Source organism: Chiloscyllium punctatum, chromosome 44 (genome assembly GCF_047496795.1).
Source record: "Chiloscyllium punctatum isolate Juve2018m chromosome 44, sChiPun1.3, whole genome shotgun sequence".
NCBI classification, from domain to species: Eukaryota; Metazoa; Chordata; class Chondrichthyes; order Orectolobiformes; family Hemiscylliidae; genus Chiloscyllium; species Chiloscyllium punctatum.
The window spans coordinates 7,702,677-7,727,921 of record NC_092782.1 but is presented as its reverse complement, the minus strand read 5'-3'; the positions used below and the strand labels follow the sequence as shown (position 1 = coordinate 7,727,921).

The 25,245-nt window shown below is 40.6% G+C and overlaps 1 protein-coding gene across 4 annotated transcripts in view; it reads right to left on the bottom strand.

The window, feature by feature from the left end:
- Window positions 1-25,245, bottom strand: part of LOC140466695 (non-muscle caldesmon-like) — a 212,816-nt gene that overhangs the window by 128,459 nt on the left and 59,112 nt on the right. For 3 of the 4 annotated variants that reach the window (XR_011955261.1, XM_072562164.1, XM_072562166.1), the window contains exon 3: window positions 16-132. Coding sequence is in view for 3 of the 4 variants with exons in the window: in XM_072562164.1 (XP_072418265.1) it covers window positions 16-92 (77 nt within the window). In the remaining variant the exon portion in view is untranslated. Of the gene's footprint in view, window positions 1-15; window positions 133-606; window positions 924-25,245 lie in introns of those variants that run through there. The other variant, XM_072562167.1, reaches the window with a different exon arrangement.

The window sequence follows — 25,245 nt, the reverse complement described above, 5'->3', positions numbered from 1 at the left end:
AGCAGGAATCATTACCTTTCCACCTCACGGCGCATTTCCTCACGCTTTTTCCTGCGTTCCTCCCTGCGACGTTCAAACTCATCCATATCCATGGTTTATGGGCAAGTGTTCTGCTTTGTCTTGGTTAAAAACCTGAAAACAGGAACTTATTGGTTAAAATTCTGCAACAGAATTCATCCACAAGCACATGCTTATTCAAATATATATGCACATCTATACTCACAAAAAATCTCCAACTTTTACCACATCGAGTTTCAAACAAAAAAGTCTATCCTTTTGACTTTGTCAAACAATCTGGAATAACTGAACAAGCAGAGCCATTCATACCTATCAGCGCCATATGCAGATATTAAACAAACGTAGGAAAGATTTTCAGAGAAAACAAGGAGCTTATTTAAAATGGAAAACTCTGTGCATTGTTACCATTCACTCAGTAGTACTGACCCTAACAGTGGGTCTTTAGTCGATACAGTGGTCCTTTTGCCACTTAAAAGCTCACCATGCTAAACATTAACACCTTTTTGTTCAAGCTGCACTGTGTGAGATGAAACATTGCAACAAAAACTTGGGTACAGTCTGCTGCAAATATTTAGAATTCTATCTTACCAGTAACAAATGTTTCCAATTGAATAGACTAATGAGAAATAGGAGAGAGCGTGTGTTGCATCTCTGGGACCACCCAGAAGTCTCTCAGCGCTTAACTCCTTCCGTGAATCGAACTCTCTCGGAACAGGAAAGCAAAGACAGCCCAATCCCTGTGGTTTAATCAGACCACATCTTTTCCTGATATCTAATAGTCCATCAAATGATGATGTTGGTTGATAATCACTGTAGAAAATTCTCCAGCGCTGGGAGGCAGCCCCTCATTTTACAGTGAATTCCTTTGAAGCCCACGTCTAAAATGGGCTACTTACTGCAAAAGGGAAAGCAGTCTTCACTTTCTGCTGCTGCTTTGTTTACAGAGCTGTCAGTGGTTAGCAAAACTCTGAAGGGACTCCGGTGTTTAAGGCCAACTCTTAGATTGTTTCCTGTACAGTGCTGGAGGCCTCCACTTCCTTTGGAATCCCAGCCTAGTCGATCAGCAGGCACTGAAAATATTTTGTGAGTTGTGTGCAGACAGGGGCAGCTTGGATGCAGCGGTGCATGTTGCCCGAGGGTCAGTTGACCTTGGCTTCAAACACGTTTTGTCAGATTCACTCTCATCACGAAATTGAAACTTTCTCATTCGATCACTTTGAACTGAACAAACATGGAGTATTATTTCGATCTTTACAAGCAGGAAGACATCTGCTAAAATAGGGGAGTGTCCTTTTGTCCCAGGTTTAGACTTTGATTCTTCAGATTGCAGCCTTGAGTATAGTTATCTGCTCATAGGTGAATATTGTCATTAGGTGTGTTGACAAGTTACACCTAGTACTAAGGTAGGGTGTTCAAGAATTTCTCGGATTAGAATCCCTACAGTGTAGAAACAGGCCCTTCAGCCTGTTATGGATAAGGCCAGACCACTCATAACATTCTTAAGCAGGCAGCCCTAGACCTAACTTTGCAATTTGTTTCAGCAAGTGTACAGTGAAAATTACCCGAAGATAGCTAGGTTGACTACTAGATTTCAAAACAGGCAAAAAGTTTAGCCACAAAATTACACAATGAAACACAAAGAACAGAGTAAAGAACCCCTACAGAACTCAGCCTATCCAACTTTACTTAATTATGCTGTTCTGAATACACACAACAGTCCTAATAAGCAAACTCCCTTTAAAAGCCAGTATAACTGGAACACATGCTTACAGGTTGAAGTTGAAGGGCAGAAAAGAGAGTTTCCACTCAACTCCCTGTTGAACTGCCAACCAGTTCAAGACTGAACTAAACGGCTCAGCTCAGCTAGCGAGAGAGCTGACCACGCCCCTCTCTTTATAGGGGTCACAAAAGACCTCTCAAAACCCTTTTCATCTCTGTACCAAACCAGACTGATTGGAGTCCAGCCAGGTTTATTGCCCCTCTGAAAAAAAATCAAGGACAGTCTCCTTGAGCCAAGGAACAGCTTTTAGAAAAAAAGGGACTAGCTTTGTGACAGGCCCAACAAGTCCACACTGACCCTCCAGAGAGTAACCCACACAGACCCATTCCCTTACCCTGTATTTACCCTTGACTAATGCACCCAGCCTACACACCCCTGAACACTATAGGCAACTTAGCATGGGCAATTCACCTGACCTGCACATTTTAGGATTAGGGGAGGAAACCAGAGCACCTGCAGGAAACCCACACAGACAGGGGAAGAATGTGCAAACTCCACACAGGCAATTGCCTGAGGCTGGAACCGCATCCAGTTCCCTGGTGCTGTGAGAGCAATGCTAACCACTGAGCCACTGTGCTGCCCTGAGTTGTTGCCTTCACTGGTATAATCTATATGACATGTGTATCAGTTAGCTCAGTTGACTAGAAGGCTGTTTTGTGATGTCAGCAGCTCAGGCTCGATTGCTGTACCTACTGAGGTTACCTTGAAGGTCTCACCTTCTTGACCTCACCCTCACCTAAGTCGTAGTGACTCTCAGGTTAAACAACCATCAGTCATCTCTCTCTAATGAGAGGGAGCAGCGCTTTGGTCCTTTGGGACGATGACAGCTTTAATCTATGATATTGGAGGTACCGTGTATAAAGTTTAAATCCTGACCCTATTTATTTTTGTGGATCTCAAGTTCACATTACAAACCAATGTGTGGTTCAGAATTTGTCCAACTATGTCACAATATCCCTACAAACAGCCATTTTGAAAACATTCAAGTCTAAAACATAAAAACAGCAAATTAGTAAATAGTACTGAGTTGCTAGGATTGTAATATCAAAGATTGCCTCATTTGCTCCATCATTTGCCTTTACTGGAGCTACAACAGAAGTGTCAACACTGTGAGCCAATCAAACCTACAGCATGGGGGCGGTATGGTGGCTCAGTGGTTAGCACTGCTACCTCTCAGCACCGGGGACTGGGTTTGATTCCAGCCTCCAGTAACTGTCTGTGTGGGGCTTACACATTCTCTCCGTGTCTGCATGGGCTTCCTCCGGGTGCTCCGGTTACCTCCCATAATCCAAAAATGTGCTGGTCAGGTGAATTGGCCGTGCTAAATTGCCCATTGTGTTAGGTGCATTAGTGAGGGGTAAATATCGGATAGGGGAATGAGTGGGTTACTCTTCAGAGGGTCGGTGTGGACTTGTTGGACCGAAGGGCCTGTTTCCACACTGGAGGGAATTTAATCTAAATAAACTGCTATGGGACATTCTCTTACCATCCATCATCATGCACCATCCTGACTTAAGACTTAGTCCACAAATCCATCACCATCAGGGCAGTCAATATCATTTTATAGAGAAAACAAATAGCTATATGTAGCACAGCAAAGAATGTGCAGTCAACAATGTCAAAGGCAGCAGAGAAAGTTGAAAAGGATGAGGAAAAGCAATGAACTATGATTGCAGTCATATAGACTGCTAACCTCAAAAAAGTGCAGTCTGTGCTTTGAAAAGGATGAAGTGGGGAAGAGGAGTTTATTGTTCCTTTAGCTGGATCTTTGAATGTTATTTAGATTTATCCACGGAAAGGGAACAGTGTGCAGCCTGACGTGGAGGAGAGGGAGTCAGCAGGTGAATGGTCAGATTACTCACACGATGCCAGCTTTTATGTTCAAATACATTGATATAAACATGGATACAGTATCAAACACCACTGTAAAGCCATTATTCTAAAACACTGGAAAAATGCATCATAGATAACACTTTTCCTTTTGTTCTGCAATTCCAGATTTCTTCATTCCTAAAAAACATCAGGAGTGGCATGGTGGCTCAGTGGTTAGCACTGCTGTCTCACAGTGCTTGGGACTTGGGTTCGATTCCATCCTCAGGTGACTGTCTGTGTGGAGTTTGCATATTCTCCCCGTGTCTGTGTGGGTTTCCTCCGGGTACTCCGGGTTCCTCCCACAATCCAAAGATGTACAGGTTAGGTGAATTGGTCAGGAATTACACATGGGAAATGCAGGGTTACAGGAATAGGATAGGGTGGTGGGTTTTCAGAGGATTGGTATGGCCTCGATGTGACAAATTGGCCTTCTTCCACACTGCAGGGATTCTATGATTAGTGTTAAATCTTTTTCCTTATGGCCAAAAGCATAATCTTAGGTTGAGATTAACAGGGATCATTAAAGGGTCAGAGCACCCTTTCTGTCTGCGAAATACCTGACCCAGTTTATGTTGAAGCTGGGACCAAAGAGTGGAAACTGCTGCATTCCCCACAGTGCTTGCACATGACATCTTTGCGGCTACAAACATTTACCAAAGGTATCCCTTTCAAATGTACACTTTAAGGGCTGTGAGCTGTGCTGCTTAAAAATGCAAGTTTGAACATGTTGAACATGTTTAGGCATGGGAGAGGTTCAAACTGTTGCATGTGTAAAGACTCATAAAGGAACACATGACAAATACCTTGGTCCAGGTTTTGACATGGTAACTGTCTCTAAAATAGTCATTGCCCGGGTGTTTTGTATGGAGAATTTCAACTATCGATGATAGTCTCTCAGAAACAGGTAACCTCCAGTGATCTTCCAGCCACTCAGCAATACACTTTTGATTTCCAACATCTGCAGTCCTCACTCCCTACTACTTCTCAAACTCCCGCTGAGCTCGGATTTTCAAATCCAAAACCAGAATTACAAGTGAGGTCATTTCCAGACACTGCAATCCCAACCCCTGCCCGTCACTGCCTACCCCTGCTATTTGAAGAAGGTGAAGGTCAGGGACATCAAACCAGGTCAGTAAGTGTGTGACACCTGAGCCTTCACTCCTCACCTTCCACACACATGTCCCCATCCCCCTTATATCTCCCCATGCTCTCTCAATACCACCATGCCCATTCACAGTTTCATCCATTTACAGAACTCATTGGGCAAAACGTTATCGTACTCCACACGCATATTTCAAGGTCGGGGGCTCTGTAAAAGGTGGATTTGGCTTGCACACTGCCTAGCCACCTCGCCTGCCAATTAACATACACACAAGTACTTCAGCCTTCCCCTACACCTATATCACTAACAGCAGGGAGAGGCCCAAGGCTGTTAGAAAGCTGGCAACATCTACAGCACAGCTGGGCATCCAAAGGAACATCCAAAGGAAAATTCTTTGTGATGCTCATCAAACTGTCAAAATAAACAAATTCAAAACCAGTTAATGTTAGTGTTCTTATGAACTGCTTAGAAACTGTCAATCTAAATTAAAATCACAGTCCATTTTCAGATGTGCAAACAACTTCTGCTGAGCTCAATTAGTGAGTTTGGAACTCAACCAGGCATTTATAAAAAACCTCTTTCACAACAGTGCCAACACACCTCCAGCGCTAAATACATTAAAACCTTTGATTTTTTTTTAAATACCTCAGCTACCTGTTCAATCTTTGATGCATGGAAGCAGATGGTTGGGCAGAATACCCATTAAAATCTTTTGAAGCAATGATGGTCAATTGTTCCAGTGTTTCCATAGTGGACATCAAAGATTAAACGTCAGAGGGAAATGGACAAAATTCACCATAGGGTTCCAGAGAACCACAGGCTGCTTTCTCATTTGTGAGCGACAACAAGTGGTAAGCTTAACCCAAGGCTCATTGTGACTCAGACAAAGGATGAGCTTGAGAAGGCTGAGACTCCATATTGACTCTCTCTGCTATAGGAACTGAACTCGCTCTGTTGGCATTACTCAGTCTCATTAGCCAGTCAACTGAGTTATAGAGTCATACAGTCATACAACCAGTCCTTGCCTACCATAATCCCAAAGTAATCTAGTCCCATCTGTGTGCACTTGGCCCAAACATTTTTTATTCATGCACTTATCTAAATATCGTTTAAATGTTGTAACTGTACCCACATTTACCACTTCCTCTGGAAGTTCATTCCACACACTAACCACTCTCTGTATAAAAATATCACACCTCATGTCTTTTTAAAAACTTTTCTCCTCTCACCTTGAAAATATGCCCCTTGTCTTGAAATCCCCCACCTTAGGGAAAAGACAGCTGCTATTTACTTTATCTATAGCCCTCATGATTTTATAAACCTGTACAAGGTCACCCCTCAACCTCCTACACTCCAGTGAAAAGAGTTCCAGCCTATCTTTATAACTCAATCCTCCATTCTCAGCAACGTCTTGGTAAATCTATTCTGAACCCTCCCCATCTTAATAATATCATTCCTATAACAGGGTAACTTGAACTGGACACAATACTCTAGAGTAGTTAACTGACACGTATGTCATTCACAATGATTGTCCTAGTTTTGCAAGACTTATATTCACTGGAAAGCATGTTGAACCTTGACAGTTATAACATGTATTGCTAAGCTCCAGCATCTCACTCTGCAGATGTTCTGGAGCTCATAAGCTATAAAAAAGAACAATGATTATTTTAATTCTATGTAAAGCAAGTGAGTTGTTTTACATAGCTCTGAAGATAAAGGTTATACACGCAATTGTTATTTTGGAAATTCGATCAGTTCCTATCCTAGGGAAATCTTCTCTAAATTACAAATGAGTGACAGCAGCCTTGCGTTTTTCTGGTTTGTGGTCTGCATTACAGAATCGGCAATTAGAACTTCGATGCTGCAGTCTGCAAGATATAATTCTGCTCCTGCAATAGGGAGACTTCAAACTGACAATGTTTTCCACTCAAATGGGCATTATAGAAGTTTTTTTTTTGTTTGGATATTAAACTTTAATTTTGCCTTGCATGCAATTATTGATATCAATATCACCACGCAGAATTCACAGTGGACAGTCAGCTTAGACATTATGTGAGTGGTTGAGTTGGTTTGATTTACTCAAAGACATTAAGTCATTAAGGACAGATTATTGATTGCCACTAGACAGTTGGTAAAGCGATAAAATGAAGTATTAGGCAAAATGGAGATTAAGTTAACATTTAAGCCAATTGGATTTTTTACTTCTGCAGACTTAAATTTGACTCAATGCTGTAGTTTCTTTTTGAATATGATGCCCTGTAGACACACAAGGCCTTGTAAATAATAAAGATACACAGACTCAAAGGTCAAGCTAAATAGGAAGATTAGAAAAGCAAATCATAGATTAGATAGATGGACACAGAGAATTTTCAGAGGATCTCATGACACTCATAGTTCTAAATTATATAGACATGGATTAAAAAAAAGTAACTTTAGCATTGTCATTGATGTCAAAAAAAGTGAGATTGTTGTTTTAAAGTTAGAAAGATGTGAAAGCACAGTTATTAGTGGTGACTGAAAGGAATTTACTTTCAAAAGAGACCTGTTGAGACAGTTGGAGCAGATAAAGTAAATAACAGGAGTGTTTAGATAAATAGCCGAGTGTGCAAATAAACAAATAGTAAAATAAAAGATGGGATGCATTTTGCTTGTTAAGTTGTATTACATTTGTACTACCAAGTATAAAGATGTCAGTTTATAAGCTTTTCATCAATTCTGTTCATAACAGCACACAAGCAGCTTATTAAAATGGCTGGCGCAAATCATTTTTGCATTTCAGCTACAGACAATACTAAGTCTCCAGTGAATATGAAATTAAGTTTAGACTTTTCAGCCTGCTGGAGAATTCATATATCTTTTTTGTTTTAGGATGGGCAACACAAATAAAACTTACAGTTTGTTGTGATTCAATGTCCTTTCTTGAAACCAAGACTTGATTTGATTTGATTTATTATCACATGTATAATGAAAAGCTTTGTTTTGCATGCAGTACAGGCAGATCATACCATACAAAGTGCATGTGGGTAATAGAACAGAGTGAGGAGTACATTGTTACAGCTGGAGAGAAGGTGCACAGAGAACAAGATCAATCTTAAATTTAAAATTTTAAAGGCCCACTCAGAAGTATAATAACAGTGGAGAGAATGCCGTTCTCGACTCAGATGGTATGTGTAATTAAGCTTTTGTATCTTCTGCCCAATGAAAAATGTTGGAAAAGATTACAAATGGGGTGGGAGGGGTCTTTGATTATGTTAGCTGTGAGGAGTCAATGGATGAAAGGTTAGCTTGCGGATGGACTGGGCTGTGTTCACAATTCTCTGTAGTTTCTTACAGTCCTGGAAAGAACAGTTGTCGTACCAAGCCATGATGCGTCCAGATGCAATGCTTTCTGTGGTGTATCAATAAAACTTGGTAAGAGTCTTTACAGAAATGCCAAATTTACTTCATCTCCTGATAAAGTAGAGGCATCGTTGTGCTTTCTTGACCATCAACATGGGTGCACCTGGACGGATTGTTGCTGATCATCAGTATAAAAGGGTATAAGTAGACTGAATGGGTCAGTATGTGAAAAAGAGACACATAGAACACAGTTGTGATGTTAACCCATGATGTTAACCCACAGGATATTGGAATCAACATGAACATCATCCCTTTACTTAAGGAGGATTTTGAACTTGTCAGAAATCAACATGGTCAGGCAACCTTTTTATGTCTTTTTAAACCTTTTTAAAAATCATTGAAACATGTTTGCAATTTGTTTGATGGCTTTAGTGGAACTACCAGTTCAATTGATTTGACAACCAGACTTAAAAAGGCTAGGAGATATCAGGTAGCCAGACTGCATTACCTGTTCCAGTTAAAGTTCACCCGATTAACAAACCTCCTGGAATATAGACTATAAGCAAACCCATGGCCTACTGAGAATCCTTCATTTTACAGGACACTCAATTCAACTGAAAACATCCAAGAAACAACAGGCCTGCTACAGGGCAGGTAAGAGATTGTATATCAATGATGGAGATAACTAGAAGCATAACAATTCGTTGTAATATTCAACTTTAAAACTTGTGTGTTTGGAACTAAGCATAAGTGTGTGAGATGTCTTTAAATTGGGTCAGAGTCTCTCAAGAACCTGCCCCTGAATTATTACAAAATTGGAATACATATTCCAAGGGTAAGAAAGTAGATATCTCCTGCACATAAAACCTTCTGCTCACCGGCAATAATAGAGTATGTATATTCAGCCATGACATATCAGATTAATAGTCACATGTTCCCAAACAATATAGATTTAATGACTGATTATTACAAAAAAACGTTTTCATTGATTTTTTTATACTGTTTAGGAAACATGAAATAGAATGTGCACTTTTTTTTAAAAAAGCATTGTTCCACTAAAAGGCCACTTTCAGAAGAATTCAAAAGAAATGGTATATTACTTTTACTGAATAAAGCATATAGAAAGAACGGCTTCGTTGAAACACTTATAAAAGAGATTTAATCTAGAGAAGCCATAAAAGCTTGTATTACACAATGGACAACAAGAACAAATCTTCAGGAATTACTACTACAAAAGCAGCTGAAAACAGAAACAGAAAATAGAATCAAATTTATACAGCAAATGTCCTAACCTCAGGATGTTTTTTAGTCAATGTTAGGGCGCAGTCATTTATGTAATATGGGAATCAGGACAGATAAACACAGCAAACTGTTTTAGATATGTGACTGAGGGATAAATAGTGGCCTGGAAAGGACCTTGATATAGTGACTCATTGAAAAATAGGCAGCACACCCTCAGTATTGTGACAGGCTGCCAGGCTAGACTTTAATGTTCAAGTGTCTGAGGTGAAATTTCAATCCACAATCTACCAGAGTAAGTGCTACCACCTGAATCACTGCTGATACAAATCTCATGACAAAGTTATTCCCATAAATAAGTGCTTGAGCCCCGTCATACAGAACAAGTCATTGATTTATTGTGCACTGGAGTCAGTTGCATTACATCTGAAAAGAAAATCTCCCGATTGATGCTGGCAAGAGAAAACAAAAATCAGCTTTTGTGCAATAGAAAGATTATGTCCATTTGTTTTCTTTGAATTGAAGATAATTGCATCAAAGCTTCATCTCCCAATAGAGATGGGAAAGGGTTCAGGAAAGCTGCAATCTTGAGGATTTTCATTGAAAAATCTACTTTTCATCCTCTTCTCCCTGCTATTTTCATTTGATTGTGTGGTTATCATCAGCCCTAAAAATTGTAAGCCTACCTCAATGGATAGTCCACAACTATTCAGGAAACCTGTTGAGGAGTCAGGATTATCCAGAGTTACAATGTTTTAACAACTTCAAATGTCATTATTCAGTGACATGTATTTTAATTTGATTGATTCAGTACAGGGCAGGTAATCTGACTGTTATAGTTTTGTGAAGCTAGGAACAGTTACATACTCAGTTAAGTGTGGAGATACAAGAAAGTAATTTGTTAATTGTCAAAATTGCCATAATGCATTCAAAACTATCGACACACTATGAAAACCTCTGTGATGGTTTGGAATGTTATTCACATAACCTGGAGATCCTTAGCTTTTTTTCCCAAAAATAATGCCTTTATGTTAAAAGGAAAAAATACCAAAGTACCAACAGCATTCTAACAACTAAAAGGTGGCTTTTATTTTACAATATAAGTGAAATGCTATCTGTAGGTTTTAAAAGTTTCTTCAGTTTCACTATATTATATTATTTTGATTTCTCTAGATTTGTTGTGAATGTTTGGCTGAGTTTCAAAAGCCGTTAAACTTTTTCTCTGCAAGGGGCCACAGCTATTTTTGATCAACCTGCTCAGAGATGTCAGTACACACATACAAGGCAGGTGGGACTTGAACCTGGACCTTAGAGATAAGGACATTAACCACTGTGCCAGAAGAGCCCCCAGCAAGGGTCTGTATTCCCATTTTGATGGACAACTTGATTAAAAGTCTTTGATGTGGTGAGAAAAGTATGTTGGCTTTGCAAGTCTGATGGATCATTTGAGGACATTTTTGAATGATAGTGATATTTTCCAAACTGAACAATCTTTAACGGACAAGGGTACTAAATTGTGGAAAGCTTATTTTCCTTAATGTACATTTCAAAGATATCCTGAGGTCTGCCCATAGTTGATACAAGGTGATTGGCTATTGCAGGTACATCGGAGGCATGGTTGCTATAGCAGAAGCATTGGGCGGCCTGAGAAGAGGGTGAGGCATGGACACTGGCACTGGGTGGAGGATATGAGGGGTGAGGTTTAGTGGCCATAGCAAAATGTTGATAGTTATGGTTCTCTCCAAGAAGACTAGGGTTGGCCTTCTAAGCAGACAACCTTAATATTGGGCAGCATGGTGACTTAGTGGTTAGCACTGCTACCTCTCAGCGCCAGGTACCCAGGTTCGATAACAGCTTCGGGCAACTGTCTGTGTGGAGTTTACATATTCGCTGCGTGGGTTTCCTCTGGGTGCTCCAGTTTCTTCCTACAATCCAAAGATGTGTAGGTTAGGTGAATTAGACGTGTTAAATTGCCCATGTTGTTCAGGGATGTGTAGGTTAGGTGCATTAGTCAGGAGAAAATGTAGGATAATAGGTTTGGGTGGGATACTCTTTGGAGGGGTGGTGTGGACTTGTTGGGCTGAAGAGCCTGTTTCCATATTCTCTTCACACATGCACTATAGATTGCAATACCTGAATCCTCCTTGTCTGATTTTCTCAGAGATCAACATTTGGCAGGAATCGGGTTCGGAGGTGGACTCAGCCTTTGAAAACTGTCAAAGAGTCTGTCCTGTTTTGCATGACCCAGAATCTAAATCATAGTGTTATTGAACAAATATCACACAATCTTTTGCTTCAAGTTTTTACAAAAGGTGAAATTTAAACATTCTGGGCATGAGCTCAAGTTCAAACCACTCCACTAAGATGTCTATTGTGTTTGCCTATTCACTGCTGGGGTGCTTGGTTTTTAACTGCTGTTTTACAGCATTCATAAAGGACATTAGAAGGATTGTTGAGCAATTTTTATGTTAGGACTTTTGGATCATTTCTAGAGATTGAGTAAATATGGAGATCTGTGCAAGAAAGAGAACCAGTAACACATCATCAGCAATCTCCATACACATACTAAATCGGACTGATATTTATTACGCCAAAGCTACAACATTATTTAAAATAAACTCTTGGATTTCTATCTGTCTGTGTTGATGGATGTTTCAAGTCCACAGCTGCACAAGTTTCTGTAAACTTGGAAGAAGCCAGCCTTGATGCTGGTCACGAAATGTATATATTGCACCTTCTCATTGCTAAATCCTCTTTTATAAATGACTCCACTGGGAGGTTGGGTACTTTAGATGAATGAGATCACCTTAGCTATAGATCCTTGACACGCTTCATGAGATTTAATCTTTAATGTTCCAGACAGTAAGATAAAATTACAAGGGACAACTTTCCAATTAGCCTCGATTGATGGGAAGCCTGCAATTGTCCAGCCAGTGAAATCAAATGAAATCAATTTCATGTAAGGTCATGTGTGATGTTTCCCACTTGTTTCATATCATTGGCAATTAATCCTTTATTTTTGATGCAACATATTCCAACAGTTTTCCAAAAGGCACAGAGGAAGGAGGCCAGGTCAGAGGCTGTTCATGGTAGAGTAGTTAGGAGGAGACAGGAAGAGTTGAGGGAAGGTGTTTGAACACAGGGACTTTGCGTTTACCTTCTACATCTGACATATGCATACCTCCTTGTAACTGCCAGACTTCCCAAAGCTCAGAAAACCCTACCATCTAGGCATAATGATGAATGAAAATGAGACACACAGCCTCTTCATAATATTTAAAATGCCAACTCATCTGCAGGGAGTGGATAGAAGTCACACAGTCATAGAGATGTACAGCATGGAAACAGACCCTTCAATCCAACTTGTCCATGCTGACCAGATATCCTAACCTACTCTCGTCCCATTTGCCAGCACTTGGCCCATATCCATCTAAACGGTTCCTATTCATATACCCATTCAGGTGCCTTTAAAATGTTGTAATTGTCCCAGCCTACATCACTTCCCCTGGCACATCATTCCATACATGCACCACTCTCTGTGTGAAGAGGTTGCCCTTTATGTCCCTTTTAAAGTTTTCCCATCTCACCCTAAACCTATGTCCTCTGCTTCTGGACTTCCCTACCCCAGGGAAAAGACATTGTCTATATCCCCCATCCATGTCCCTCATGATTTTATAAACCTCTGTAAGGTCACCCCTCAGCCTCTGACACTCCAGGGAAAACAGCCCCAGCCCATTCAGCCTCTCCCTGTAGCTCAAACTCTCAAAACCTGGCAACATCCTTGTAAATCGTGTCTAAATCCTTTCAAGTTTCACAACACCCTTCTGATAGGAGGGAGACCAGAATTACTGTGGCCCATCTCCCCATCCTGCCTCTGTTAAACCACAAGTGGTCAGGTTAGAGCTCAGGATTTAGATTTTTTTGACACTAACATCCCACATGATCCAAAGTCACCCTTCTTCATTCAGGTTAAGATTTCCTCCAATAGTTTCAGTGTAACTCTACCGTTGGACTAGTTAACTCTACAGTAGGACTGGTGAAGACATGCTGCATTTTCTCTGATCGCCAAGTTCGGTACCCATGGGGATGGCCTCAACCAAGTCCTTGGGTTCATGTCACACTACAGGTGACCCCACTGCACTAAACTCACACACACGCACCCTCATACAGACCTACACCCCTTTACACTCACACACATACACATACCCTGTCACAGACACTCATAGCCCCGCACACACACACATTTTATTTTACTCAAAACTGCATGAATCCATGTAGGGCTCTGTAAATCTGTTTTTTAGATTAGAATCAGTCTGACCATTGGGGCAGAGACAGCCTCACACCAGGCACCTCACACCTTCAATGCATCATCTGGGCCAACATGGCACCTATTGTTTAAACTTCACTTGAGAATGTAACTTTAAGAAAGTTCTGGGATATACATATGAAAGAATTGAAACCAACATGCCTGTTCTAAAAGATAAGAGACTTAACAAACAATACAGGTCTTTTTCAATATATAATTTCAGTTACATCACACTGTTAAATTTTGCTATAAATTCTGTGTTCTACGATCTTATCCTCCACAACCACCTGATGAAGGAGCAGCGCTCCGAAAGCTAGTGCTTCCAAATAAACCTGTTGGACTATAACCTGGTGTTGTGTGTGAATTTTAACTTTGTATACCCCAGTCCAACACCGGCAACTCCAAATCTTGAATACATTTTTTCTTTATGTTTAATGACTTTAATAGTAAATGAGAGCCGTCACCTTCGTACATTGGCCCAAATCTTCCAACCACAGCCAGAACCAACATGCCCATTGCTGATCTAATAGGAAAGCATGCACTTCTGATGCAATGTCCTCAAGAATTCACTCAGCACAGAAATCCATGCAGTGGGCAGCAAAGAGGATCAGAACAAAACACATCTCTCTTTACTGTATATAACACTATCTGCCATGTGGGAGGTTCAAAGGTCCAGTGTGAATGTTGGTGAATGAGTGGATAAATGGGTAATTGAGTGAGGTGAGTAAATGTGTATGGTAGGTAACTGCATAGAGTGTATGGGGAAGGCGGGGTAGGTCAGTACTCAGGGAGGGGGGTTGTCAATGCGGGTGGTCAGGGTTCAGTTAGGGAGGGCAGTGAGTTGATGGGGGGGGAGCTAACCAATGATTGGTGGGCTAAGGGGTTCAATTGCTCATGTAATTACACCAACATTTTTGTAATAATCACTAAACCTCACCAATATATCCTCGAGGCAGTGCCGGTTTCTAAGCCTCATTGTCTTCTCATGCCATCCAATGCTTCTGTTTTCAACCCAGGCTACCTGCCATAGCCAATCACCCTGTACCAACTATGGGCAGATCTTAGGATGCGTCTGAAATATACATTTAAAAAAAGGATTCTGTGTAACTACCCAGAAGTTTTAATCTAGCATTTTGGATTAGATTAGATTATCTACAGTGTGGAAACCGACCATTTGGCCCAACAAGTCCACACCGACCTCCAATAGTAGCCCACCCAGACCTACTTCCCTCTGCCTAGTGCACCTAACACTATGGGCAATTATCATGGTCAATTCACCCTAACCTGCACATAGAGTCATAGAGTAATACAGTCATAGAGATGTACAGCATGGAAACAGACCCTTCGGTCCAATTTGGCCATGCCGACCAGATATCCCAACCCAATCTCGTCCTACCTGTCAGCACTCGGCCCATATCCCTCCAAACCCTTCCTATTCATATACCCATCCAGATGCTTTTTAAAAGTTGTAATTGTATCAGCCTCCACCACTTCCTCTGGCAGTTCATTCCATATACGTACCACCCTCTGTGTGAAAAAGTTGCCCCTTAGGTCTCTTTTATATTTTTCCCCTCTCACTCTAAGCCTATGCCCTCTAGTTCTGGACTCCCTCACCCCAGGGAAAAGACCCTGTTCACTCATCCTATCCATACCCCTCATTTTTTCATAAACCTCTATAAGGTCAACCCTCATCCTCCGAAGCTCCAGGGAAAACAGCCCCAGCCTTTTCAACCTCCCCCCCCCATAGCTCAAATCCTCCAACCCTGGCAACATCCCCACAAATCTTTTCTGAACCCTTTCAAGTTTGACAACATCTTTCTGATAGGAAGGAGACCAAAATTGCACACAATACTCCAAAAGTGGCCTAACCAATGTCCTGTATGGCCGCAACATGACCTCCCAACTCCTGTACTCAATACTCTGACCAATAAAGGAAAGCATACCAAACGCCTCCTTCACTATCCTATCTACTTGTGACTCCACTCTCAAGGAGCCTTGAGCCCAGACCCTAAGGTCTCCCTGACCAGCAACACTCTCTCAAAACCTACCATTAAGTGAATAGGTCCTGCTAAGATTTACTTTCCAAAAAATGTAGCATCTTGCATTTATCTCTGTAATTTTCTCTCTTTTGCCTTACTCCTTATTTAAACAGGGGTGTCATGTTAGTGATTTTCCAGTCCTCTGGAACCCTCCCTGATTCTAGCAATTCCTGAAAGATCACCACTAACGCCTATGCTGTCTCTTCAGATATCTCCCTTAGAACTCTGGGGTGTAATCCACCTGGTCCAGGTGACTTATCCACCTTCAGGCCATTCAGTATTTCTAGCACCTTCTCTCCTTGGTGATGGCCACGCTACTCAGCTCTGCCCCCTCACTCTCTTGAATTTCTGGGAAACTACTCATGTCTTTCACCATGAAGACTAATTATTCAGCCATTTCCATGTTCCCCACTACTATCTCTCCAGCATCATTTCCCAATGGCCCAATGTCCACTTTTGCCTCTCTTTTGCCTTTTATATATCTTAAGAAACTCTTACCATCTTCCAATATATTAGTGACTAGTTTACCCTCATATTTAATCTTCTCCCTCCTTATTTTTGTTGCCTTCCGTTGGTCTTTATAAGCTTCCCAATCCTATGATTTCCCACTGCCCTTTGCCATATTATATGCTTTCTCTTTTGCTTTTATGTCAGGTATTGTTTCCTCATCCTTCCTCTGCTTATTTTTCTTCAGGATGAATCTCTGCTGTATCTTTTGAATTACTCCCAGAACCTCCTGCCATTGCTCTTCCACTGCCTTTCCTGCAAGGCTTCTCGCCCAGCCAATTCTTCCCAGTTCTTCCCTCTGATGTTGCCTTTTTTCCACTGTAATACTGTTACCTCTGATTCTATCTTCCCCCTCCCAAATTGCAGAGTAAATTCAAAATTATTATGATCACTGTTTCCTAAGGATTCCCTCACCTTAAGCTCCCTTATCAAGTCTGCCTCATTGCACAACACTATCTTTGGACTGTGGGAGGAAACCAGAGTATCAAAAAGAAACCCACGCAGACACGGGGAGAATGTGCAGGGACAGTCACCCAAGGCTGGAATCTAACCCAGGTTCCTGGCATTGTGAGGCAGCATTGCTAACAACAGAACCACTGTGTTTCTTAGATAACTACTCAATATGCCTCCATTGCTAATTCAGGGTTGGAGACATATTCCCGGAGAATAGGTGAATTATCCTTTGGAAGTTCACACATCGGGACTTTCACATGATCCTGACAAATAAACAGCCTTATGTGGATCCTCTGATAATTGGAAAGCGGAAGATTTGGCCTATTATTATCACTTGGGGCATCATCTGAAACATAGTGATTGAAAAAGGAGTTGTTTTGTAACCCATGCAATCGCTGTATATTTTCACTAAAAGCCAGCATTAAGCTTCACAGATGGCAGTGCAAAGTTTGGAATTTGCAAAAGCAACCTGTCACATCAGTTACATTTCAGAAAAGTCAAACAGAAAAAATATTGTAGAAATTATGAATTGCTACCTTTCAAATTTCTATCTTTGCCGATTTAAAATGTCATCTACGTGAAGTGAAATATTAACTTTCTCTTGTTGGCGTTCACCCGCTTTCGTGTTAAAATAATGACAAAAGGAAGGGAGGACATGAGTCAGTCCCAACTTTCAATTCCTCTCTCTTACATTGCCTTCTGAAACAATTGTTTAAACTAACTATGCTGTTCAACACTTCATCATCCCACGATAGCCCTGGCACTGGCTCAAAAATTATAATCTTGCTAAGATATCCTTCAACCTCAATTATATCCTTGCACTCTGTGCCCTTTGACTGTTCTCCGTACCTGCGATCCCTATGGGTTAAACTGTCACAGACTTTGTTCCAACACAAACGCAATATGAAAGGTTCTGTTTGAACGAAAAGCCTTAAATACTTACAGCAAAAACAAAGAAAACATTCTTCAAATTCAACAGTTAATCATTTGAACACAACATAACAAAAGAAATTCCAGCCTATTCCTTCTCCATATTATACAGCATCAATACTATCACAGAGTCCATCTCTCTCAATTAATATCCTGAGGGAAATCTAGAGTCAATCTATCAATTTACCGACTCCACTCTCCCCTGGGGAGTCTTGCATATCCACAGCATGTGTTGGACATTCAGGTATATCCTGGAAACAATTTTTTAATCAGAAAATCAAAGAGTTATGCGGCTAATTTTCCAATGTAAATTTCCAGTAGGCACGGCTCCTCCGAAAGTGCAAAATTGAATTAAAAATCTCAAATAATCCCCAATCTCAAAAATCACAGAGAAAAATTACATTTATTTATCTACCCATATAATTGAAACCTAATCTGCAACGACAGACAACATTCTCTCTGGCCCCAACTGCACAAGATCCATCAAATCATGCAAAATATGAGATTATCCAAGTCAATGATTATCCCTAGAACCATTAAAACTCGATCCAAATACTCTCCATATCACATTAGAAGTTGTGAAGGGCTCCAAGTCAAATGGGTTTACACTAGGAAGGTACACATTGTTTTTAAAAGAGTGTCTTAGCATTTCAGAAGTAATAATCTTTCACTTCAATTAAAGGAAGTCCAATCTGTTATCGCTGAACCCTGGCAAAATAATGCAGCTCTTGCGTTACTTGTTAATTATTTTTCCTTTTGAATTTTTGGGCTCGGAGATTTGGAAAAGGCTAGCATCAGAACTGTCACATTTTGACGGATAAAATACAGCCCAGCCTGTCAGAGAGTGCAATTCAAAGTAAATGAAAATTAATACAAACATGTGATAAATTCTATACCTCACTGCTTGAATTCCAAGGTATGCACAACTGATAATGTTAATCCAACTTACTGTGTAAGTGTAACAAGCAGTGGATATATAAGATTTGGAAGCTCATTCAATAAAATTTGGCAATTAATGAAATGCTATTTTGTTGTCATCAGAATTCCCATCATGAACTGAATCAGATATAAAATGAGATTGGTTATACACAACAGGTGGTGACCACTCTGTCCTAGCTGTGATACATATCTCATTGAGTAGGTCATCTCTGGCTTATGTGGTTTACATTCTTACAACTTAAGGGATATAATATTGCAATTATTGTGATCTTTTGATTTGTGGAATAGTATGCCATCATCAACTGGCATTGATTTTCAAACTGGTCTATTCAAAAATCTTTTGATTACACACAAAGCCAACAATACAGGGAGTGCAACTTTTTTGTAAAGGGAGTGACCTCACGGAGTACTTCATTTCATCATTGTGGTGATCCCATTGCATCAATTACTTCCACAAGCTTCCAGTAAGATGTCACTGCAATGACAAGCTGGTGTTCCAAGGCCATTGAATATGACTTTCCACAGAATTCTGACTAATGGTAAATAGTAACATTCAGTTTGGTCTAGTTCACATTTTGCTGAAGGATTGCGAGTGAGCCAAACTTGGATGTTAATTTGAAACAGGAATGCAACCCAGCTCAGGCTAATCATAATTGGATATTCTACTAGCGACAGGAACACTTGAGTGTTCACCTTAAAGAAAAAGGGGTCAAGGCAGGGAGTTTTCTGGATTTTTGTTTCCCCCCTGGGCTGAAGGAGAGGTGAGAAATGAATTTGGGAAGTTGAGCTTTTCAAACCAAAGCAATTACTTCAAAAACTTTATCTTTTATGTAAAGATATCATAATACGATTCCAATAGAAACATTATGATTTCCAACAATACAACAATTTAATTAAATTAAGAATAAAATATTCTCGTCATGGAAAACACAACATCCAGACAGCAAATGTGTTGCTCAGTTATTAATTATTTTGTTAATATCTATTGCAAGATCAATTATAAGCTGAAGGTCAACTAATTGTTTGAATGGGGGGAGCCTGAGAAGCTCACAAAGAATTCTCCTTGTTTCTGTGTTGTGCAAGAATGCAAGGTTCACCCATCTGAAGGAAATAGCAGTACCATTGGAAAATCTCGTAGCAATTTCAGGAGATGTTTAAAACAGTCTCCTGGCTTCCCCTGCTGATAAAATTGACAAAGCCAGCAGGAGAATTGGAGAAAGAATACAAACACAATTGCAAACCAATCAGTTAATTGCACTCAGATCGGGCATACAGGAAATATGAACAGGATAGCCATGTCAAATGTAGCTTATTATTCTGAAGTCATTTCAAGATGGAATGTAACATTAAGGTTGGGAACAGGCAATCCGGCCCATATGCTCCTGTTCCTGCTCACCAGGCCGGTTGCATTCTCCCTTATTCTTTCTCTTTTTGTCTTGTCTCTTCATTTGTCTTTTGTGTCCAAGTTCTCCTTTTCTGCAGCCTCGGAAGGGAGCATGATGGATCCGGATGTCTGTTCCTCGTGGCCATACTGGCCCATGGCTCTAACCAAGGCTTTATTGTCACTGATCAGCAACTTATAGAGGCTTATGAGTTGCTACAGTTTATATTGCTGCCACTGTGATTGATAGAGGAATGAATGATTGTTGGAGATGTTCGATGATGTTTTGTTTAAACTGGCTGCTTTGTCCTGGATAGTGTTGATCCTGTATCCAAGGCATTGTGCAGTGTTCAGTACCACTTACAATCAGAAACAAACAACCTTCTTCTGATAGAAGGAAGTCCATTGATGAAGGAATTGAAGATTGTTGGGCCAAGTACACTAACCTGGGGAACTCCTACAGAGATGTCCTGGAACTGAGATAATTGACATCCACCGACTATAGCCATCTTCCTTCGCACACCTTTGACACCGATCAGCGGAGAGTTCCCAGCACGATTCCCCATTGACTCGTGTTGTTCAGGCTCCTTAATGCCATACCTGTCAAATGCTGCCGTGATGCCAAGGGCAGTCAATCATATCTGGATATCAGATTTTTTGCCTGTGTTTGGATTGAGGTTAGCAGTCAGGAGCCAAGTGGCCCTGACAATACCCATTGTATAATACATTATAATATACTTCTTTCAAGAAACCATTAGTGACTTCAGGGTGACAGTTAGCATTTTAATAAAGGGATGGTTATGTTCTTTTACAGGATTAACAGCCAGCTCACGGAACTGCATTCTCCAAAACTGCGCCAGTTAACTCTAACTTTATTATTCATCATTAATTATAAATCTACTAGTCACTGAAAGAAGAACTTCAGGGTCTTTCAATGTTTGACTGAAGACTAAATGACCTTTAACATTGCAGAATCTCTTCAGAAATGGCTGGTTGGGACAGGGGTTCCAGGAGCTGTGTTAACCACCTGATTGACATGCCAGCACGTAATCACTGAAACAAATCATTAAACAGCATACCAGTGCAAGTTTGCACACACCCACTTGTACCTAACCAAGTGGATACTGAGCTATGAAAAGCAGTAATTGTTATTGCCAATCACAGCGCTTATGTTGGCATCAGAGACAGGGTTATCTCAAGCGATGAGAGAAAAATCCCTTTCGATGCATCTCAGAACTGGCAACTCCACATTAGTGCTGACACTTAGATTGCTCACAGCTCCTTCAAACAAACAATCTATTAGAGATAGTCATCCAAGAGACTGTTCACTGATCAATCATGTTCTCGTTCCCAATTTTACCAAATACCTATCTGCTAACGGCATATGAGCACCTTCGTAATTATAAGGGCAGATTTTTTTTGACTCTGCCCAAATAGAGGAATATTTATAAATTAGATGCAAACAGTGCAAGATTCACCATCCTTTTTTTTTAAAAAAGCATATAAATTGTTCCATTAGATCCTTGACTGCTTCCTTAGCATCGATTTCTAATCACTGTTTATATCCTCTGAGTACTGGACCATACATTAGCACTGATTATCACCTCCTCCCATGTATTTTATGTCACTGTATCCAAAATTACCCGTGGTGCCAAACTTTACCCAGTGGGACCACCCATTCCCAGCCATAGAACAGGAAAAGTGAACGCAACTCATTGACTCTATTTTGCACTTTCACCTTTTACTTGTCACCTAAAATGCTTTACCATAAATGTGACCAACTTAGCTCGTGGAAAGATTAGACATCATTCGAAAATCTTTGCATCCTTCCTAGCCCTGCAATTTTGGCACACTTCCAGCTTCAGGCCCTGGTTAAACCAGGAGCTCCAAGGAAGTTTCACGAGAAAATGACACAAGAACCTGCCTCAATGGAGAATACTCTCTGAACATTTACAGATAGCACTGCATCACCAAGAACCCTCTTACAGTAGATTGCATATATTCTACCATGAATAATCTAAGAAGTCTGACGAGTCTTCAAATTACGCTATATCTTCCGTCAAAACAGATGCTGTTAGTCAATTGACTAGTATGCTAAAGATTATCTGCCATTCAAGTATGACTATTGAGCTTACTTAAAGAAGTTATACTCATCCCACCACTGATTTTTTGATTCTGCTGGATTAGCACCTTCTTATTCATACACAGTAAACAGATGTCACTGACTGGGTCAGCATTTACTTCCCATCTGTAATTGGAGAAGTTGTTGATGAGTTGCCTTAGAATCCTTACAGTGTGGAAACAGGCTATTCAGCCCATCACATCCACACTGACCCTACGAAGACCATCCCATCCTGACCTAAACCCCCTACCCTATCCCTGTAACCCTGCATTTCCCAGGCTAATCCACCGAGCCTGCACATCCCTGGACGCTATGGGTAATTTAGCACGGACAAACCACCTTACTTCCATATCTTTGAGGTGTGGGAGGAAAAGGGAGCACCCGGAGGAAATCCATGCAGACACGGGGAGAATGTGCAAACTCCATACTGACAGTTGCCCAAGGGTGGAATTGAACCAGAGTCCCTATTGCTGTGAGGCAGCAGTGCTAATCACTAAGCCACCATGCCTTCTTGTACTGCTGCAGTCATAGAGTCATAGAGACGTACAGCATGGAAGCAGACCCTTCGGTCCAACTCGTTCATGCCGACCAGATATCCCAACCCAATCTAGTCCCACCTGCTAGCACCCAGCCAATATCCCTCCAAACCCTTCCTATTCATATACCCATCCAGATGCCTTTTAAATGTTGCAATTGTACCAGCCTCCACCACTTCCTCTGGCAACTCATTCTATACATGCACCACCCTCTGCATGAAAATGTTGCCCCTTAGATCTCTTCTCAATCTTTCCTCTCTCACCCTAAACCTATGCCCTCTAGTTTTGGACTCCCCTAGCCCAGAGAAGAGACTTTGTCTATTTATCCTATCCATGCCTCTCATGATTTTATAAACCTCTATAAGGTCACCCATAAGCTTCCAACAACTCAAAATCATGCTTGCAGAGTGAAAGGAGATGTTCTGATAAGTTGTCAGCTGTTTGCATTTAGTCTCCCTGGTATATGTATACAGTATGTATGCACAGTATACCAAGTTGAACGAAGAAAATTGCTGGATTATCTCAGAATGTTTGTAACCTTGGGAAGTGAGAAGGGAAGATGCTGCATTTCCCTCACTTGCACTGAAACGCACCACAGAGCGGGGAGGGAGTGATCAAGGAGTAGATGTTGTCGAGGAAACTATCATTGTGGAATGGTGATAGGTAAGGAGAGGGGAAGATGCGTCTTGCAGTGACATCCCACCAAGCAGGCAAAAATGGGGGAGGATGACCTATACAGGATGACCTCATGACCTCAGAGACTGGTGAGACAAAGAATGATAATGAGGGAAAGCCAATTGTAGCCCAGTGAGGAAGGAGTGAGAGTGGCAACAATAATGGGAGGGATAGGAATCCTCAGCTGAGGGAAGAAAAGGTAATAGTATCGGAGGTACTGGCATGGTACTGGCATAAATGCTGGTTGTTTTGTCCTTCCGTTTATGCTTCCTTGTACAAATGTCATGTGACCTTAAACACACTTTCAATGTGATAGCCAATTGTCTGATTTCAATCCTATTCAAGATTCAATTTAAAGATTAAGATAAAGACTAAAGATAAAAACAAAAGCAGCACAATTCTCTCTGACAGTTGGAAACATGACAGATCTCTAGCAGCAATGGCAAGAATTGGATAAGGGTTGGAAGTAACAGAGAGTATCATTGAATTGAAGACATTTTGTCAACTTTACATTGACAATTGGTTACTGCTGCTTATTTTACATTTCAGATCTATATAGAGATAATGCAAGCTTTTATATATGCAACAAGTTTTATTTACAGTGCTTTAAGTATTCTTCTCTATGCTCCAGCTCTTTCTACAGTTTTCCCTGGGATCACACACAGACCAAATCAATTAACCACATTGTGCACCAACAGTAACACACTCAATTAAACACAGAAATATTCAACACTGCAGTGACAGCACCCTGAACCGTTTAACTGTGTACTATACTCCAGGTCATGTATTAAGACTAAACATAGAATTAGTTGGTGGTTGATAAAAGTACTTTCTTCAATGTTGCTGATCTAGAGCTAAGCATTAGTAAACCATACGAGGTTATTAATTTAAGTTTCGTTTCATAAGGCAGAACAAGGTTTCTTTAAATTTTGCTTTCACCACTAGTTAGAGCACCATCAGAAAAATCTTAGGATATTTATATCACTCTTGATATGCCTAATATAATAAATAAAGGCTTCAAACACAAGATTGGAAATACAAACCTAGTTTCATACGATTCCAAATCGTCCCTTACCCAAGAATTTCATATGAAATACAATATCCTTTATGATAATTTATTTAAACTCTAGCTGGTTACCCTTACTTTCTTTAAATTCCTAAAACATAGTTTCAGGCTTCTTCAAAAAGACACACTGTGCTGCACTGCACGCTCCTTACCACATACTTCCAACTCCTGAATTAATGTTCAAGACTCCCAGCCTTCTCGCTTCTTGTCTACTCAAAAGGCCACCTAGGCCTATCTTGACAGATCCTCCAAAGCTTCCCTGATGTGCTCCAGGCTTTGCTTGGCTCCCAGATCCATATTTTACTTTACCTGAGCAATGTTTCAGGCTCCAGACAATGTTGACTCACTATAGTAAAGAATACTCTGGGGCAAATGAAACCACCCACGCTGTAATCCATCATTCACATCTGACAGCGTGACTCCATCAACTCCATTAGATCACCGATGCCAACTCAGAACATTGAGACACAAAAATCTTTCTACATAAGATGCCAACAACAGAAAATGATGGATGTTTCCACTGTGCACTTTACTGCAGGACATGAGATTTTATCCGCAAAATTACCAAAAAGGCCTAAATTGAACCACATCAGAGAAAACCAGCTATGGCCAAATTTTATAAAATTCTGGATTAGTGGTGCTGGAAGGGCACAGCAGTTCAGGCAGCTTCGAAATCGACGTTTCGGGCAAAAGCCCTTCATCAAAAGATCATTCTAATGTTGGATTTTTTAACTTTCATCTTTGCATAGTGAGAAGAGTGATATTTCCTTGTGCATGAATTGCAGAAAACCAATATCCAGGTAAGAAGGAAGGCAAGTAGAATTTTAGCATTTACTGCTAAAGGAATAGAGCATAAATGTTCAGATGTGTTGCTGCCATTGTGCAAGGCATTGGTGAGACTACACATGGAGTATTATAAACAACTTTATTTCCTTTACTTG